Source organism: Neodiprion pinetum, chromosome 2, assembly GCF_021155775.2.
Source record: "Neodiprion pinetum isolate iyNeoPine1 chromosome 2, iyNeoPine1.2, whole genome shotgun sequence".
Taxonomy (NCBI): Eukaryota; Metazoa; Arthropoda; class Insecta; order Hymenoptera; family Diprionidae; genus Neodiprion; species Neodiprion pinetum.
The window spans coordinates 14,902,891-14,924,397 of NC_060233.1; the positions used below are offsets into that span (position 1 = coordinate 14,902,891).

Sequence of the window (21,507 nt, forward strand, 5' to 3'; positions counted from 1 at the left end):
CATCCTCGTCGATAATTACGAGAGGATTTTCAATTACGCGATGACCCTCGAACGGCGCGCTGTAATGTATCGCCGGTAAAGTGTGTAACCCTTTGATTACATTAGGCACACAGTGCCGTGTACGACACTTTACCCAAAAACCGAAACTATCGGAGGAGTTTAATTTCCGAGGCATGTCGCCTCTCTTAATTCTTCTCGTCTTACTTTACGATTATGCAAATGAACGTTCGGCTCAGCCGAACCCGATATCCGAAAGTTGCTCGCAGCCAAAGACACGTACCGTTGACCGGTGGAGATCGGATTACCTTATAATCCCGAACGCGGACATAACACGGTAGCCGCCGACAATGAGAACAATAAAAAAAATCATTCGACGCAGTCCAGCTTCGGGATTTCCATAATCGGAATCAAACGGTAAGAATCGAGCGTCTTTTCTCGGTTCTTGTCTTTTTAATGAGGAATAAAGTTCCCATATCTCCTTCATACTTAATCCCGAATGCCCACAGGGCTGTATCCTGCATGGCCACCCATATTGAAAAGCTTCAATTGAATTGTAGGATATACGCCGGTCACTGAAATCAATATTACCGAGTGTGATTTCAGTTCCACGAGTCCGAATACATTATTCGGCTTACGCTGTAATCCTTTCGAAGAGGCGAATTTATATCGATGATAAACTCAGCTCTCAGAAGCTTTTACACGTAATTGGAACGGAGAGAGCATCTGCTGATGAAAACAGAGCAAAGATAGGAAGTTGCCAGTATCCGATTAAAGGATTGTTACGGGAATTGTAGGAAGAAGAAATCTAAATTCAGATCACCGTCCAAAAGCCGATGATCAGCGGCGCCTTATTAGTATAAGGGAGAACTTTGGTATTCGATAACCGAAATAAGAAGAATGGGGTGAAAAATGTATAAAATGCAAGTCGCGGTGGCTGGGCTGCACAACATCTAATTGGAACACGATTCTGACCCCGAAACCCAAGATAGTGCGGAATAAGCTGGTTGACTTGGTCGAAGGAAAATAAAGGTTGGGGCAAGCGAGGAAGGGCCATAGTTGGCATTTGAATCTCGTTAAGGGGCATGAACCGCCAACGTGGCAGGGGGGCCATACAGGATGTGGGAGGTTATTTTTTCCTTTTCGTTATCTTCATATTTTTTTTCTCCCCCGAGATCCTCCGATGGTCGCGCGGATCTTGAGAGTCAACGACCACCGCAACACGGACAATATTCTCACTGATTCTCTTCTTGTTTAATATCGGCCTTGTTGCGTTGCCCTCCAGCTTCGTTTGATGTTACGAAAAAACGTCAAATCTATACGGAATATCTCTTCATATACACAACCGTGGTGTTATATCCTCAAATATTCACCTAAGATAAAATCTCCAACCATTTAGATCCTCGTCATATGCACATGTATTATATACTATGTATATAATTCTATAAAGAGACCGATGATAAACCGCTACGCGTGTGAAAGGAAAGATAATTGCCATTGGTGGATACCGCAGCAGGTACTACAGTACAGCGGTTCACCCACGCGATAAGTTACGAGTAATTTACGAGTCGTAGACTCGCAGCTTGCCTATTTTATTTTTTCACATTTTTTTCTTCCTCTTCTCTTTTATTTTTCTTCACAATTCTTACCGTAAGAAGTTGTTCCGCTGCACCACTTGCATATAAGCGCACTACTCCGACGTTCTTTTTCTACCTCTCCTTCTTCTTCTCGTTTCAACAAAAATTGCACTTTCACCCAGCCAGTTTACCGCGCGATTGTAACAAGCTGGTAATTAATGAAGATGTATATCGCGTTTAATTGCTGTCGCGGGGCAAAACATTGTCCCCCCACCGTAGCTTTCATCGCAGTTAGCACAAGTTGGAGCGGGTTGGGTTAAGGATGTAAAAACCGTACAGTACAGCGAAGAAATAATATGACAAAAAAATCAAAGTAATAACATTCCAAGGGACGAAGGATATCTGCATCTTGGAAAAACGGCAAACCTCGAGGCGCGCGTTAAATCAGATGTTCCCAACCATTTCTCTTCCATCTCCGGATGCGAGTTATGAGGCATAAGACTTGGACGCCGTTATAGTTGGCGAATGGCGGTCGAGGTGTGTGAGCATCCTGAATGACCGTACCTATGGGGTCCATAAAAGACATGTGCTAACATGAGAGTCCATGATTCAGCGATAACTTGAATAACAGAACGGAAAAGGCAACCGATCCCCGATTAAATCAGTCCGCCAATTTGCATCGATTAAATGTTTATGGAGAAAGATGGCGGAAAAAATGGTTCACACGAAAGCTGGGCCAGTTTTTTTCATCGCCACACAGTCAGCGGTGCTTCGCGGACTTTGTAGAGGTCTACCGGAGCACATTCCTTCCTACCGGAGGCCGCGCTCACTCGCACCTCCACAAATCCGATCTCTAAAGGCAATTACTAGAGAAGACTGTAAGTTCTGCTCCTGTAGCCTCTATTCTTGAGTGTCACGTGATAGCTGCACTGCGACAGGGTGCTACTGCAGTCTGCAACCACGGACGGCCACGGAGTAATGCTGACGGACGGTACGCAAGTTGTCGCAATTAACGCTTTGACGGCTGTGCAAAATGAATTGCCTCGCGCCTCACTCCGTTATCACTCCAACGTATTATTGCATCCAATTCTATTCACGTCGCGGAATTTATGATCAATGGTTTTTTTCCGAGCAGTAAACTTTGGTTCCTCTAACAAGGATATTCGTATGGTAGTACATAAAGACACCGATGGTTCAATTGCAGCCATAGTGCCAAACGACGAATATTAAGACTTGCCAAAGTTATCGTGAAATCCTGAAACAGAGTCGTTCGACCAGCTGTATAATCTGGCGAGCAATTGGACTGAAGGAGAGTCGATCTGAGCAAACATATCTTCATTGAAGGCGGTTGATTAAGCCGACAGTTCATGGATGAATCATGAAATCGAGTTGACTAGTTAAGTGGCAGCTAGAGGCGCGCCGGACGAAAACACGTTCGCAGAATGAAACCGACGCTAACTTCAGCACCTCGACGGGATAAGAGGGTGGTTCCAGAAGTAATGAATCGACACTGTTGGACGGTGTGCATTTGATCCAGTTTTTCAAAGGTGAATAATCAGCTGCTCCAACTGCGTCATGAGTGTTCTTAATCCGGGGTGGAATGAACGCACAAGTCGGCTTTGAGAATGGCGAGCAATTAAAGTTGGGCAAGAGTCACGTACCATAGGTCACGGCATGCGGTTCAAACAGCGACGATGAAAACGAAGATGATGACGAGGAAGAAAAAAGGAATTTAAAGAAGCGCGGTTGCAGCCGCGATGCGCCGCTGATAGCGACGAGAAATTATCAAACATAAATTCCCGGCTATTATACATATATATGTATATAACGTGTGTAGGTTTTCTGGAATCGCTGCATGCGTGAGATTGCATCGCGCGTCGACCTAATGCAAGTCCATTTCGGTTTGCCTCTTATAAACTGCCGTATTATCCTCAAATATGGCACAAATGGCTGTTCATTATCCTCATCATTCAGGCTTAAAACTTATTGTTATTATCCTCTCGAAGCCACATGCCGAGGAAATTTTTCAAACGCAATATAACGACGAGCACTCAGATAATGACCACTTGTTCTACTATACAGCGGCTAATGCAACAAATGAAGGGCTGATTATTATTAACAAATAGAATTAGAAAATTTGTCAAGAAAACGAAAGATGCTCGAGACCGCGAAGCAGATCGTGGAATAAAAATTAATCAAATGCAATTCTTGAGCCAAACAACAAGTGAAAATAGTCGGTTACTTTCCTACTAATCGTAGACGAAGAAGATAGCGGAGGAATGGAATGGCATGATTCATACCGCTATCACAGCAATTGCACGTTTCACGGAGACTATGGGTTTTATCGTCGCCATCAAGGGCAGCGCAGGGCAATGTCGGTTTTGCCATTATACGCTTTGCCTTGCGCTTCGACGAGTTTACGATCACAGGTGCAAGTGCGTACCGACCAGCAAAAAAACTGGATAAACTTGCGGAGACCGCACGGAGCGATTGATTATTACAATTTCCGTCGCACCTGCGGCCAGTCTTAGATTACAACTTGACCTGCACTGGGAAAGTCGAAGAGAAAAGAAAGCAAACAATTTCCAAGCCTTCCGGAATCTCTAGAGTTTTTTACGGTTCCACGTCAACGTAAGCAAGTTCCAAAAAATTCTCACCGTCTGGTACGTGCTTGAGGAATGAAGCAATCGTCTCAGGGTACGGAGTCGACTCGTAGCTGGTGTCATTTGCCGAGTCAGCGTGGCGGCGGGCTGTTAACCCCTGTCAGTGTGTAGCCACCGTGTTCCCATAAACGTTGGCTGCGCTGCAGGTACCGCGTTTATGTTTCGCTACCAGGTTTTCCGCTCCTGGTAACGTCAGAACGTAACCCACGCTCGATATGGCGGGCGATACAGAGTTTGCACCGGCCGGCGGCACGTAATAAAACGACGACCACGGAATTTAACGGCGTCATATTCGAATTTCGTCGACTCATCGGAATCACACGTTTCAATTCTCAAATTAATCTCCTCTCAAGCCAGATTACATATTCCCGTGGTAATAAACGGACCTCGAGCAAACAACATTCCAACATTCGAACTTTCAGACTTCTGCTTGTGGAGCCGAGATAAAATGATAAAAAAAAGCAGCTCACACCGCATACCCGTGGCATTTTGGTTTGGAATTTTTCGAGTTTCCGTTTTGCCCAGATGGGATATGTCTCTGTGCAAATTTGCGAGTCGAATGGCATATAAAAATCCACGCGTCCGCGGTACGAGGTACAGTTACGAAGCTCGGCTAGCCGATCCATCCCGGTGATAAAATCAAACGTTCGGCGATAAAATCCTGTTCCGTGGAAACAGCGCTGTAAGCTCGAGATATGCGAGGCTGGTAGGGGAAGTGGAAATATAACGAGAATGAGGAGGAGAAAACCCACCAGCAGTGGCTTCAGGTTTATGCGCAGGAACTTGTTTCACGAACTCCTAACCGCGCCGCATCGTCGCGTTTGTTTCGTGTTGGTGTAATGCCCGATGGGTATGAGGCGATGGGCTCCGGATAGCTGGAAATGGCCCACCAGCTCGGCGAGCACTCCATTATTCGGGAATAGTTACGACGACAATCATTTCCTTGGTAACGCGTATCTATCTAGCGCCGAGCTTTGCGCCGCGTCGCACTTTTGTGGTTAGGTATAGGATCTTTTTTTATTTTATACATGTATATAAAGAATAAGAGTCCTTGAGTACCTTTAAGTTCAATGGAATGATCATTGAATAGAAATTGCCGCATTTGAAATACCGATAATCTGAAAAATTCCCACCAACCTCACCGCCCTCCGATGCGGAGTTGATAGCGGGACGAGATGAGCAGAGAGAAGATCGGGAATTTAAAATTTTTCGGTTTAAATGCCCGCCTGCACGATAACACGAGCCAGTTGAAAAAGAATTCGAAACGCGTACCAAAATGTGGAGCTTGTAAGCGAACACCACCAACGCTCTACGGCGAGCCCGCGTTGAGATAAGATCGAGAACCTGATATGGTAATAACAAAATATGAAAAATACACCATCGGCGTATACATATATAATATGTATAATACACAGATGATATCTAGGCGAAAAAAAAAGAAAAAAAAAATTCGAAAGAATTATCGTACATTGTGCCTGCGCTGTGAAGTCAACGACTCTCTTTCTACCTTCATGCTCACCGGTTGGTTGGGTGGAGCTTTGTATTATATGGAGATCAGCCGATCATCCCGTTCCGTTGAATCGTGCGTGGTCGTGGCTCACCATCGATACTCTTTATTAATACAAGTATATAAGATCAGAGAGTGCATTGTAGCAGCTGAGGAACCAAAAGCGATACTTATTTATCTCCAAGAGCGCATATCATCATCCTCTTTACAGCAAGTATTATACGAACCAGAACGAACTCCCTTTATACTCATTTGAATCCTGCATCGATGATACATAAATCTATATTCTGCAAGCTTTTTTCTAATAAAGGAATGTTGTAGACAAGTTCCTCCAGAGTTGCCGTTTAAGGCTCAAGTGCAGGATACGCCACACGGAGTAGAACGTGTCGTACAAGCACTGCCGTAGCTTCCACCCGCACTTCCTGAACTCCATTTGTTTTCTAAGCATGGTTGGAACGAGGGAGTACCTACGCCTCGAGAGCAGCGCCGCTGAGCGTGTTTAATCTAATCCAATAGTGCGACGGAGTTCTCGAGTCGCAAAGACTAGACGCTGGACTTGGCCGAAAGAGGACGGAGGACAGTGACAGATGCCGGTCATTGTTGGGATGCCGGGGAACCTGAGATTATACCGAGTATCTCGACCATGCGGCGCGGATATTATGTCGAGATGTATATACTGTAAAAGTAGTGTGGGCGCGAATGCATGTGACCCTTAGAATCAGATCTAGGCACCACCGCCAAACAATGCCCGTCATATCTTTTGTGAGGCACGAATCTAGGCAAGGATACTCGGCTAGCTTGCACCTCCACATTCTAAGCTCTATGACACGTGATACATCGACTAGCGTACAACCACGCATAATTATAACTATTAATAAATACCGTAGCTGGACCCTGGAGGTCTCGCGTTTCTGGCTACCGTTCGGAAATTTCTTAAACTTCGGTAACCCGAGTGCCGAGAAATGACGAAGGCCGAGTTGTCGCCGGGGCAATTGCGGCTAGATGTCCACGACACCGCGCTAACGATATTGAATTCCATTGTAACCTACCGACGAGCACCGCGTTGTGCAGGTACACACGTTATGACAAAACGAGAGCTAATAAATTTCATCGTCCGAGGCACTCGCTGTTCAATTCTACCTGCCAAGCTACGCCGTGGTTGCGTTTCACCATCCTCTCTCAAATCTCCAGGACGCGGAGTGTTGTACTAACTCTCCGGCCCGTTGGAGCTGATTTATGTTATTGCGAGGGCATAAAGTGCGTAGCCTGAGAGGGAGAAGAGGAGTGGCCGCACTCCTGGACGAGGAAAACATCCGGAGAAAGGGAAATGAAGAGAGAAACCTCGATTTGAATAGCAAAAATCATTTGAGTTCGTACACTAGAATTCTGGCGAGTCAGTAATTCTCAAGTAACGCAATATCAACAGGTATTATTGTCACCTTGTACCGTTTGTGGCACATAACCTCATATTACAGATGTCGTGATAAATATGGTAAAAACTGGTACTAAGGTGACCAAAACTGGGAAATTTACCCTAATATCGATAAATCGAAACAGTTGGTCCAGACTGCGTTAACATTTGTCTGTACTGACGAAAGGAACTGCATCACTGGGATATTTTACCGCCACTTGCAAGAGGAGAGAGAAATTACACGAGAGTCTCTAAGCTACCGTAGATTAGAGCCACGTGCATGTGGCGTGCACTCGGAGGCAATAGTGAGAAATGAAGCATCGTGTCAGGCGATGGCAGTTTCTAATTAGCAAAGTAGCGGCGATGGTGGATGGAGGGTAGAGGCCGACACTGAAGCCGAAGCAACAGGAAGTCGAGAAGAGGGCAGGGGGCCTCGGACGCGGTTGAGCAGGAGTTACGAGGCCGGGGTGCCGCAAATTGAACCATTACGACAACCTACGCTACCAGCAACCCGCGCACCGTCGCGCCTCGCCTCGGCTCATCTTCGGCCGCGACTTCGGCCAAGGTCGTTATTTTACTTCGAAGCTAGGGCGGAGGTCACGAATGAGCGTGAAAATACTTTTACGCGAACATTTTCGTTGGGAAAAGTCAAAGGAAAAGCGTGTCCACGTTGCGCGTAGCCACCTATGACCAAAAAACCAAAGGGACGAGTCATCGACCGAAACTATTTTAGTATAAAACTGAGTCTATTCTACTCTAAAACAGGTGCTATATGTTATGTGTTTTTTAGTTCCAACACAAAAGTATTCTAAAGATTGCATAATAATATAATTAGTGCATATAAGCTTAAGAATATCTCCTAATCTCACTGTCGGATTGATATATGTTACGCTTTGCATTGGTAAATTTCCTCTGGAAGCGTGCTTAGGACGTAACCTATGATCGTTACTTTTCTTCTATATCTCAGGGAGCAAAAAACACAAAGTGTGCACAAATGATAAATTTGACACCACGCAACGCGCAAGTAGAATGCCGCAGTTACTGCTCGTACCAATGCTTATACCGAGGTCATGGCATTGAAATTTTTCACCCTAAGCACTTTCTAAGTACACCTATACTATCTTGTATTCATTCTACGGTAGTGTAACACTTAGAAAGTATACTAGATAATTCTTACCCATCATTGCACTTTAGACGAAATTTTACCAAATGTTTAAAGGACGTCATTAACAGGTGTATATAGTACCTGTTGATTTGCAATCGTATAAAAAATGAAAATAATATCTTTTTTTTCCAAGAATTGTTCCGTTTGATTGTGAAACACGAGCAACGATCAGTAGCGAAAACGATGCCCTCTGTGTGCGGGGAACATGCGTCCGGCAGGTATAATTAAAGTTTTGAATTTTTAGCGGTGTTATTAGCCAAGTTCGGTTGGAAAGGAGGGGGGAGAGGTCGCCACGGTAGTGGTCCGCCTGGGAAAGGCCTGGGGCAGGCAGCGCGTCGTCGTCGGCGTAAAGCATTGTCCAGGAAGACTTAGGCGTCAGCGGCATCACGATGAGAAGAAGAGGGCGGCCCGCAGTCACGCTAGGCTGACCCTTGGCTGCAGTTCTGCGTCGCCTCGCGTCGCGATGCGTCGCTGGTGCGTGCGGATATACATGCGAGTAACGCGCCGTCCCAACCCTCTAAGATCGCCAGGTACTTGATGCCTGATCACTGTCCTCCGCCTGTCTCACGGCTCGCTCGACAAGGTTTGCGCAAACTCCGACTAACCAGAGTGGAACGACAGAGGTTTCCGCTTTTCAAGAGAGAATCGCGATGATAAGAAAATACACGTCAACTAACGGAATCCAGGAAAACGAGATACTTGAACAAAAAGAGAGGACCTGTTGGGATAAATGGAAAAAAAAAAAAAATAAATACCTGCCCACTCGCTTTGAACGTGCAAACGGCTTGTTTGTGGTAAATTAAACGAATATCAAGATTGAAGAAACTTTATAACACCTGTTAGGTTATCATCTTTGCTTGCACGCAGTTTCCTCTTTCCTTATATACCCACGTTAAAATGGACAAAAATGAATTGTTATCCCGTTCTAGGACGCCACATGGCTACGATTCAATCCCATTTTTTATTTCAATTCGTACATATCTTCGAGACTAATACAAAATTTCACGCTCAAGATACGTTAAAGAAAAGAATCTTTCAACTGGTTTTCAAAGAAGATATTCTGCTGTCAATGGACTGATTGATTGACTTGACTTTGTTGAGTGAAAACTATTAATTCTCATTTGATCGGAAACATCTTTTGGAGCAATTAAATTGTACACGTGTTTCAAATAACATGAAACGGTGCTTGAACACTGTAGAAGAGGAGGCTATAAGAATGTTTGACTCGACAAATCATCCATCAGAATACAAAAGTGGATCTCGATACCGACCGTATATAAACTATTGGAAGGGGGGCACTGTTAAAACAGTTAATCGGGATTAAACCTCTCGGCAAGCGGTAATTAAAAATTTCGTAGAATAAACAAGCTACAGAAGATCGATACCACGGAGAGAGTGAACGAGATAGAAGATAGCAAGACGCAGAAGTTGATTCCTTCGAAGCGATTGATTCCGGCGAATCAGAGAGAGTTACGAGGCTGAAGCCGCAGCCGCAGCCGCAGCCGCAGTGTCAATGCGGGCATTGTGGTCCCGCGTTTTGCTCCTAGGGACAATTAGACGGTGCCGAATGGCCGTGCTATCTCCGGGTCTCCATCTGGACGAGGCAACGCCGAGCCGAATGGTGAAACGACGCGACTACAAAGCGCGCTGACGTCACGGCGCATGCACCGGCGTCGCCGACTGCACGCCATGCAGCCACGCAACGCCGCCGAGCGTGACCATTGCGCGTGGCCTGCCTGCCGCCCCAACAACCACGCGTGCGCACGCACGCATGGGCCTGAAAAAATTGGGCGCAGGGCCTAGCCTGCGTGCGCTGCGGAGGGCGACGCGCAACTTCGGCATCGGCATCGGCATCATCGGTGCATGTGTATTATATGGCGGATAAATCGGTGAACGACGCGCGCGGCGCGGAGACGCGTTCAAAGAGTCTCGCTGCAATCAGAAGGAAATCACGACAACGCCTTGAAACATGCGATGATACATAGAGAGTGAGAAGAGACACGGGGAGACAAGTATTATCAGGTCCGGCCGATTTGAAACCCCGCTAATGTCTCACGGACAGGATTTAATTCATTCCAATTGTCATTCGTCGTTACAGCAAAAAAAAAAAAACTTGCTGTTTCCGTATGGCGCTACACCTGTACCATCTAATCAATGAATATTATTCGCGGCACGTACCGTACCGCTGTTCTGTCACACTCGAATAGGTACTGCATAAAATCGGTACATCAATGAAACTTCGAAAAAGGCCCGTCACTCGTAGGAGACCCAGCTAAGGGAAATGCCAAACTGCTATGCTATGCATGCAATGCTAGGATTAAATATTTTTCAATATTTTCATGTTTGCTATTAGTCCTTCTTGATATTCAAGTGCAAAAGCAAATGGTACTGCCGCTACGATGAGGACAAACTGAAGAAGAGAAAAAAAAAGTTTATTTTACAGGTGAGAATCACGCCGAAGTGAAATCATTTCCATATCTTTGAGCAGTCCACCGGTTCAGTACCCCCCGCTCATCTTACTCCGTGGTTCGAACAAGATGATTTCAAGATCTCGGAGTACGCTGAGTACGAGCACGTTCATCGTCGAGATGAATTGAGCAACTAGACGCATCACATGCGGCGGTCTAAGGTACAATATTTACGTTGATCGCACGAGCACGTGCAGCGGCAGCAGAGAATTTAGGAAGGTACCTATCGTTGTCGAATCTTCCGGGAGTTATCCTCGTCTATTTGAACAAGTTCGTTCAGAAGTTACGTGATCCGTGTTCACGATGCACCGCTAGCTAGTCGGTGAGTCAGCCTAGATCAGATTATGAGAGCCAGATAACCCGAAACCACGAATCGCTTCGCGCATGAAAAAATCCACCGTGGACCCGGAAGCAGCCTCCGGATGGTCCGATTTCATCCACGAAGAGTCGAATAGAGTTCAGACGATTCACTGGTTGGCAATATTTCCACAAATGCTACGGTATAGGCAGCAAAAATATCTGACTTACCCTCGTGACAGGTGCACTTGTAGCTATGCTGGTCGACCTGGTGACAGGAGCCACCGTTCAAGCAGGGCGACGGATCGCAGGGGATATACTCGTTCTCGCAGTTCTGTCCCGTATAGCCGTTCTGGCACATGCACCTGAAAAATGGAATGTTTTAAATGAAGGATGCTTCCACGATCAGGTTCTGTTTCTTACAAGTGACTTTGACGATTCGTGTTACAACCGACCTATCAATGATTTGTGTATCGAGTGTCCCTGAAAAGTATCATTTGTATTTCATCTTAATTGAGAATTAAACTTTTAACCACCGGTCGACTGACATTAAACCTGTCCAACTCTAATTATTATTTCAAGCATCACGTGAAATGTGTACAGCAGCACAGAGCGCGAAAATGAAGATGGGAATAGGGCTAACCTTCAAAAACTAATACATGTAAGCGGCGGATAATTTATCCTGTAGGTACATTTTGACGCTGAGCGTGGTTTATTTTGAATACTTTGTACATACGCATTAGAACGTTTGGCGCAGTGTAAAAGACCGTGAGGGCCAGTTTCTTAATCGAGGGTCTATTCACTCCCGATGATACTTGCTTCTTAACTACCTTATTTAACTTATTTTGCCTATCTATCCAAAGTCTCGTCGATACTCACTGATACTCATCGATACTCATCGATACTCGTCAATACTGGCCGATACTCATCGCTAGCGAGTATCGGCGAGTATCGACGAATACCGAAGAGTCTTTGGATAGATAAGCAAAATAAGTTAAATACGGTAGTGAGAAGCGAGTATACTCGGTAGTGAATAGCGCGTCGTTTTTAATCGACTCAACTGTTTATGGAGTACCAATAAGCTGCTACGATTACGACTCAATTAGTTCGAGGGCTTCAATTTATGAAGGGGTGGCATAGCAAATTTCCTTCTCTGTAATCTCAAATCTCGCTAAATCTCAATCATTACTCTATACTACTCGTGGTAACGGATATTATAATTATTTATTTTCTATGTTATTCCATTTCAAAGTGAGCAAATTCTCAGTCGCAATCGTTCTTTGCTCAAGAAGCATAACGAATTTCCGTTAGGTGAATAAAAATGCGATAAGTTATATTACTTTCCGGTTGATAAAAGAAATACCAGTAATTAATATACATGCTTTGCTCCAACTGATCTAAGATATGGCATTCTTTAACTTCTTTTACCGCTTTTATTGGCACGCTTCCCGTGTGCTCGGTATAAAAAAACAGCAATAGCCATACTTCGGATTTTTACTATCAATCGAGCGCATATCGAATATCAACGATTTACTCGAGGTGCTTCAGTTTCAACGCGAAATCAAATACCCGACGTATTATACGATACGATACGATATTGAAAGCACTACTCTGCAATTGTTTCTTTGTTTTTGGTATGAAGTTATAATCATACTGCTTTGAAACAGTTTTTGATTCAACTTTCCCTTTACTCGTTGGATAAATAAAGGAAAGAAAAACAGTCCTTGACTTTCTCCAACGATTTTCTGGACATGGGTAGAAAAAAAAAAAAAAACCTCATCGAAAGCATGCCGATAATCGTAAATTCAATAATATGATAGGTGATATGATGTTCTGCGATCATAAGAAACGCACCTTGATCCCACAGCGTGGAGAAGCACCATCAAGAACACGTTCGTGAGATACATTATAGTGATATATCGGGGCCCGCGTTTGACTCAAAAATTTAGTCCTCATATTTCGGACAACCCGACAACGTTATTTCATTCTCCAGAATCAACATTCAGCATGTATCTTCGTATAGTTGGCACTGACACTAATACGCCGCACACAGAGACGGATTTGAGGTATGTTATTCCCGATCCGTCTCGCCGAGTCCGCAGTAAACTTGAGTAAATTCATACACATAGATCCCTCGGGATGACAAACGAATAAAATTATTTGAAAAATACACTTTTACTCCGAAAAAACACCGCGTACGAATAACCAAATCACAAATATACTCGTGCAATGATCCCCAGTAAAACACACAGTATGTATATATATATATCAATAAATAAAATATACTATATGAAAAACGGAAACACACGCGAAATGTATCCTTGGAACAACAGGAAAAACAAAAGGGAAAATCACAAAGGCGCTAGCAGATGAGAATGTTTGATTGTTGGGCTGAAACGTCACGTGATGATACAGTTGTCACTCGGTAATTATCGCGCGTGTGTGTACGATGGTAATATAAATACAAGGCACAACCACTTTAGGCGTTACATTCGTCGTCATGTATATACACCGTGAAACGCAACAACGTAAAACGCGTGTCGTTTCAAACTTTTTGATGGACGGCGGGGGGAGGAAAAAGGTCCTCGCCGGCACTGTCACTTATAGTTGACGATATGCACACAGCATTTAGTTACGAGAGTCGCGTTACTGCTTGCTTCTGCATTGAGCTTAAACCACCAACGCAACAACCACTCTACACACAATTCACAACGTGCGCTGCCTCGTCGATGCTGATGGTGGATAAATTGGAACGATAAACGTGCAGGGTTAAATTGAGTTTAATTTAGTTTATCCTGTGCGTTTACGAACGCGCGAGCGAGCGAGTTATATCCATGATGTGTCGCTTCGCCTAATGACCACCACCACCACCACCCAACAACGGCAGCGATACTGGTGCGTCAAAAAATCCCTCAAATAGTAGATTTTCAAAATTTGCCCGACCACTTGTTTCACTGGTTGGTTACATTTTTCCCAGCAATATCAATTAAAACCGAACGAAAAGTACTCGCACATGGTTCACTGTAACACGGAGTTTCAAACGGCACGATTCATACCCGAAAATTTGCACCCCTGCACTAAGCAACACGCATATATATCAGGGTACGCCTCCTCGCCGGCAGTTGTTTTCGCGCCAAATTATTTATCAGCAATCCCCGAGTTCGATTAACCCCGCGCTTCTCACCGCGCTGATAACCGTTCTCCCGTTTGGTTAAATTTTAATTCGAAACCATGGAACACACCACCGATATTTCGGTTCTCAACGTTTCTGGCGTGGAAGAATCGGTTCGGCGTGCAGCGTTCTCGGGGCGCTGGCGAGTGACTAGCCTAACCTTCTTCTTCAGCCCGTGCAGGGGGCACCACCGGCGGCCCTCGCTGGGCCCTCGTTCTCTTGCCCCGCTGCCCCCTCTCTGCCGCTCTCTCTCTATAATTCCGGGTTCCCTCGCTCGACGCGTACCCCTTCTTCGCGTGGCTGCAGCCTGGTGCCCCCTCTGAACGGCATCTTTCTCTCTCACTCGCAGGTTGTGGTACCACTCTCTTTCCGTCCCGTTCGGTTGTTCGTTCCTTGGGTCGCTCGCAGCAACCACCTGGGGCCTGAAGTCACCGCCGGTAACAGCAGGGCTGTCGACCGATAACGGGCCCCGAACTTCCGAGCCTCTAGCGCGCGCTGGACCTAGACGTTCGCCTCTCTTCTCCGCGGCGACCAAACCGAGCCGCGTTCACGAGACCGTTTTAATGACTCTTTTATAATCAGAAATTCTAACGACGTTTCTCTTCCGCTTCAAGCCCTCACGCTTCACTTTGATCCTCGGATTATTGGTCATGTCGCAACAATTCTGATAGTGTTTCGTCCAAATGTATACTGGATTTCATTCATTCGTGGGTATGAATAAAAACCTACCCAGTCCCGGAAATGCGGGTGAAAGAATGTATCATTTTCCACAAGACAGTGCTCGGGGTCCGGTGTAGAGGGCTGACGCTCCTGCGTGCAGCGGGGGGCTCAAGCGAAGGCAGGTTTTCCCCTATGTTCGAGGCAGAGCTCCCGCTGGCAGGGTGCCTTTACCCAGCAGCAACAGGAACACTATCAACCCCTGACCTACCTGACCGACCAGACCAACCGGGTTTGTTTCGAACAATCTTTTAAAATTGATCTTCTTCCTACTATCACGATGATTGGTAGGTGATAGGTTCTTCGTTAAAAGAAAAGCCAAAATGGGTACACAGGTGTTTCAATTATGCTAAAAGATAACAACAAGCTTCTTGATTGGCATCGACGAAAATTGGCAGTAGCTACTTCGGCAACGGGTCAGAAAATGAGTTCTGCCATGATCATTGGACAATTTATTACACCCGCCAAGTGAGGTTGAACCGAACTTTAGATGCAACAAGATATCGAGACGCGTAATAACATGCGATTCATATTTCGGAGGACCGTAGTTAACCGAACGACTGGGTGAGCGAGTGTTGAACAGGATGTGAGAACGTTGATCATCGTTTTACCAAATTTAGAGAGTTTGTTGAAACTGATTACACATGCACCCAGTTCCTCTTGAGCGGTTGTTTTCATAACGGCGTAAATTCAATTGGCGAACGAGAGACCGACTCCAGCAACGGGCGCCAACGTAATCTAAAACGAACCTCCGCGGGTATTTTCTGCTCTGTGAGAAACACGCGTTACAAAAGCGGGTGGACTAGTTTAGCCTGTAGGATGCCTATTACTTGATGCGCCGACCTCGGTGACCCCGGCACAACGAGCGTAGGAAGTAGAAATAACAAATTCACACGTGATGCGTTTAACGAGGCGTGACGACTTTTTCGGTATGATCGCTAATATTTCATCCAAGATCGAAAGCGCGATATGAAGTTCAAAAATTACTGGCACACGATCAACAACTGTTTTGTCTCGATGTACTGATAATCATCAATAAAAATTCATCATTTCTCACCATACGGAGTACAGATCTGTTTCCAAAGGAAAATTGATACTCAATATGAAGTAGGTAACAAAAACCGTCTATTCCAAAAAAAAAAAATTAGTGAATTAGAGTTCCTGTCTCATGCTGATCATCTTTTTCCAGTAATCTGTGACGATAGGAAGTTTCTGTGGACAGGTTCGTCTTTGGCATCTGAAGATGCTCCTAGCTCGAGATCACCAAAGTTGGGGACCAGATGCTACGACGTTATAATACGTATGTACCGAAGATTTGACGTAATAAAAGTCGCGGATAGTTTTACCTCCAAGTGTGTAAGGACCGTGGTAAGACCACACGACGGGATTATAGTACGCTCATAATGTTATACGGAGGAATTTTCTTTCCAGTATTGGAGTTTACATTCATGGTGAACGTTTATATAGCGCCGGCACATGCTTATGACGGTGATATACACGACAAGGGTTCGTATATGCCTGTGAGACGCTTGCGGTAAAGTTGATGATGTTTATGTGTCTCTGGTGCGTGATTCATGTCTCGTGGCCGCCACGGTGTATGACGATCAGCCAGGCTCGACCAAATATTTCAGAGGTGATCTCCGAGAACCAGTCTAGGATTCGCCCGAGGTGGATCATGGGCTACGTTTAAGAAATTGACTGCTAGCTGACCGGAGAATAGAACTAAATCGAGTTTACTGTTTCATAGGAGGGTTGTTAAAGATCACTTCTCTTCGTAGTATATCCAGAATTGCGACTACTTAAAAAATTTCATAAAATTATATCTGACGAATTTTCGAAATATTCGCACCTTCGTCGAGACTATTAGATATTGGTTCAAAAAAATATCGACGGTTACTTGTACGGCTTTCGCTAGTAACTTCGGTCCTTCTTACTCTTTGTTTTTTTTTTCAGTGCTGCGGCTAATCTACCACGTGTAGTCTCGTGATTGTATTCGGTATTGCCAATTAAATTATATTGAAGTATGATTTACGGCGGCACATAATGTATCTTCTTAAACTCATTGTCAGTCTCTCCTGTATAATCTCTTACACGCAGTCTGCAGTAGGTACCCATCCTAATTCTTGCAGTCATCGACCTACCATTTTTGGGTCTCATTATGGGTCTCATGGTGAAATGTTGGCCCCTTCGTTAGACGGTGTTTAGACTGAGGCAATTTAATTATTCAATAGGATTAATTGCGAGTAAAAAACGAGTTGATTCCTTAATTTGAATTCGAATAATGATCGGCGGTACACGCGGCTATATTTCTGTTTTAATTTATTTTCCATTTTTCAGTCTTGACATTCATGATTAATACGATCAACGTATTCTAGTCAGGTTCCTGCAATTTGCGTTTTATTTTTCAGATTACCAATTCATTGTTATTATCGTCATTAGCTTGCGATATTTCGGTCGACTTAACATTATCCTATCCGTCGATGAAAAAAAAACTATCCCAGCTGACCATTAGAAACACTATTCCTCCTCCTCTTCTTTCCGCTTACCTACTTTCTTTTTGCATTAGACCCATGGAACAGGAATCCTGGTAGAATTTTTTTTTTTATTTCTCCTCGTTTTCGATACAAACAATCAATTATTTTCTCGTCCGTTAATTAATTAGGCACACGCTCGGCATTGATTAGAGATTCCAATTCAGACTCCAATGCAGAACACGGATTGCGATCGCGTCTTTTGCTGATGTCACTAGATGCGCGGTATGGGCTGATACTTGCCGTTAGTCGAGTGCTCGATGCAGCGCTTGTCTTGACCATGTGAATAACTGTAACGTAGGTTGCGAATGCATAGATTCCGTATCATTACGGTTCCAGAGACGCCACCCCACATTGCCCAGATTACATGTCATGCTCTGGACCGGCAGCAAAAGACAAATATATTCTTTTATCGCACGTGAAACACACGCGGAGCTTCTGGTTATGGGGAATAGCCAAAAGCCAGATCCTGGAGCGCTCGTTAAATGTTACAGAGAAACGTGTCTAGGTGGAACGCAGGCCGGCCATGTGGTCAGATTCTTAACCACCAGAAACGTTTACAACAAAGAACTGTACACGTGCACACCCCTTTTCGAATTCTGCCGCAAGAAGACCTCGTATATCTACTGCACAATTGATAATAATGTACTGGATCACCGTCGCCATGATTCAACGTTTTTCTCTACATCCAGAGCAGAATAGCTGGTACGTGCTAGATCGTTGCTATTATTGTACGGATGCGAATTATGAACCCCTGTCACGTCCTGCTATTAGGATCTTTTATCATTTGGATCACAGTTGGTTCTAGTGGTTTCAAAAAATTCACTACAGTCAGATAAATTGCATTCAATTTAATTGACGTCAAATTGGAGATAGGTAGACAGACAAGATGGAACTGATGCGGGAATGGATATTTTTTACGAGACAGTCATCAAATTTCGCAATAAAAAGTTGGCAATTCGAATATTAAACACCCCGATTAATATCGTAGGGCCTTTTAAGGACCATTTAAGAGCAAGCCTGTTACGGCAGTGCGTCATTATAACGCATCGGGGCTGCACGCCTTGATGAGAAGGCGAGGCACGGAGTCGAATGTTCGAGCAAAAAACGCTCGTCATCGGGCTGGCAGGCGGCTACTAGGAATTATATTGATTTTACCTCGCTCGTCGAACCATCGAAGGACCCTTTATAAGACTTTACTCCTTTCCTGTAATACTGGTATTCGATTATCTCAAGTCCACGATCTACGGTCAATGCCGCTGCGTCTGTTCTCGCACGTTGATCAATAACTGGACACATGCAACTAGAAACGATCAAATAACGACCGAATAACCGTTTTCGGTTTACTCCAACTGACTCGGGAACGAAGCCGGGTTTGCGAAAGTTGTTTCAGAACAACCTCTGTCAAATTACTTCAAACCAATTTCGAAAGATCCCGTGATAAAACTCCATTGTCTTCGGAAGTACGACACCCTTATTAGATCAAAAAGCCGGACGAAAAATACTGCGACTCGCTAATAATATTCAAGGCACGTATGGGCAATAGTAAGAGCCCGAAACAAAGAACAGGTTTTTCAAATTGCCCAAGTTCTGAAAAAGAAACGGCCCCGGATTTACAGCGACACACGACCTCTGGCCCCCGGCTAGGCAACTTGTAATTTTTTACCTGTCTCTACGTGGGGCGTAAGCTGCAGCTCACCGGCACAAACGACACACGACGCGCGGCCAGATGGATGGAACGGGGTTTGGTACTATGGGACTGGAACTGACGGACAAGGTTGTGGGAACCGTCCGTGCAGCTCCGTACCGCGAGTAAACAATATCATATCGAGATAGGCACTCGCTCTCTGCCACACTCGCAACATGCTGTACGTGTCACAACGAAGACCTGCTCTAGGCCGACCGGATCACCACACTGCAACTACAACCGGACGGTGACGAAAGTTCACGTGGTTATGTCATAACCCGCAACGCCAAACGCTTGTGCGACACTGCACAAAGGAAATTTGGTCAACCTGAATTTTCGAAAAACTTGAGGGAGGCGGGAAACTCGTACTTTCATATTCAAATAATTTTTTTTTTTTTTTTGTAGAACTTGAAATTCTTGAAAATTGTATCATCATGCTTGTGAGCAATTTCGAGATTCTATTCCAAGAATATTCTTCTGGTAACGAAATGCTGATAACAACAATTCGGATGCGTAGCGTTTAAGCGCACAATGCATACACGCTAGTCTTGAGTGTGCTTAGTGATTGGTCGCGTAATAACGGAGGTGGTGATTTAGAAGGCCAAGAAAAAAGAGAAACGAGAAGTACGAGAATTGAAATAAGTTCGATCGATTGTTTCTCACCTCCTCTCGCGTCGAAGGCTATAAATATGAGAACTTGTTTCTAATTAGTCACGCCCGAGCAGCCACGGCTCACAATCAGGCGATATTAATACCGCGCGTTCTTTATTTAACAAGATTGGAATCTCTTATTCATCAACATATTCGTAAGCGAAGCACAGATGCAGATTCATAGCTGCATTACAGACGGAGAAACGCTCGTAAGCAACTTATAATACTGATATTATCTATTCGAGTATTGAAAATTTCTGCATTCAATAAAAAGCAAGGATAAATAAACCCACGCATTTAATCGCTGCGCAGAAAACTATTCTATCTACACTGGCTCTTCACTTGTTGCACGCAAATTCTTTTCATCTAGAAATACTGTTAATCGTTGCAGGCCTCTAGGGATTCATAAAATTTGGCTTGCATGCCCATTGCAGTTGGATATCCAGGCCCATTACATGCTATGAAGCGCTGTAATTGTGACTGTGAATCGCAATTGCAGCTTTTTGCAGCACTGGTTACAGTAAAGGGATAGTTGACGACACGGTTGAAAATGGATAGAAGACAATTTTTCTGTTTTCAAGGATTGAGTACCTACCAACTCAAGGACTGCATTATTGTGTATATATTTCCATGAAACATTTTCGGCTTGTACGTCGAACTAGGAACTGTATAAAAATACTGAAACGAGTGCTTGATGAGACCAGGACTGGAGTTTCGTTTTGCTTCTCACAAGAAATGTCTTGACACCGAAGTGCAAAATCTTTTGCAGATCCAACGTATATTCGCATGCATTCCTTTTCCATCGCGTTAGGAAAGAACGTGACCTCCGGTCCTGCTCACCCTCGGCGGGCCAAAATTGCAACGAAGGCGCGGTTTATCAAGATCTGCTACGCTAAGGAACGAAACAGCCAGTAAAGGCTGAAAGCAGCGCACAATCGCTAAGGATGCAAGTTGGCCCGAGGCCCCAGGGCCCACCGGCACTCAATTAAATCTACTTCGAGAAGATTATTTCATAAATCACATTCCCCGTGAGTCTCAGCTTTCGTCCAATTACCACTGTGCCGGCAAATAACGCTAGAGGTATATTTCCTTTCTCGTCGATATTCCATACTGTTCGTAGCAATTCCTAGGAACGTTGATTGTTTCTTTATTTTTCGAACTAAGGCATACTAGCTCATAAACCCTTCAGTTATGGGATTAGTTACGTTTATATGTTTTCTTTTCAAACACAATCACGTTGCCCTTTCGCACAGTCTTTTCAGTACGTGATCCACCATCCAGAGTGATATTTCAAAATAACTTGTTACCCAAAGCTCGTCGCAATTGATGATTCGATGGCTGTTGGTTCGGTTCCTTTATTAGGAAGATGGGAACCAATTAACAGGCTGCAGTTATATCTGCACCTTGCTTTCCCGCAACTCTCAACAGACTTGAACGTCCTTCTCGAATTCTTTCACAGAGAGAAAGCGAGAGCTCCGATGATGAGATACGGTCGCACGCTTGAATCGATTATCTTATAACGCTTTGCTCTCGAATCGAAGTGATACTCATTTCGACACTACAGGTGCCACAATATCTCAATTCAGTGAAAAAACGGTCCATCGATGAAAATCCAGCGTGATAATTCACCGTTAATACCCGGTACACACTCTGAACGATCTTCC

General features: G+C 44.6%; 1 protein-coding gene across 3 annotated transcripts in view; it reads right to left on the reverse strand.

Annotated features, from left to right (window-relative positions):
- Nucleotides 1-21,507, reverse strand: part of N (neurogenic locus Notch protein) — a 157,065-nt gene that overhangs the window by 63,781 nt on the left and 71,777 nt on the right. For 2 of the 3 annotated variants that reach the window (XM_046610651.2, XM_046610650.2), the window contains exon 5: nt 11,317-11,450. In XM_046610651.2, the coding sequence (XP_046466607.1) occupies nt 11,317-11,450 (134 nt within the window). Of the gene's footprint in view, nt 1-11,316; nt 11,451-12,939; nt 14,387-21,507 lie in introns of those variants that run through there. The other variant, XM_046610653.2, reaches the window with a different exon arrangement.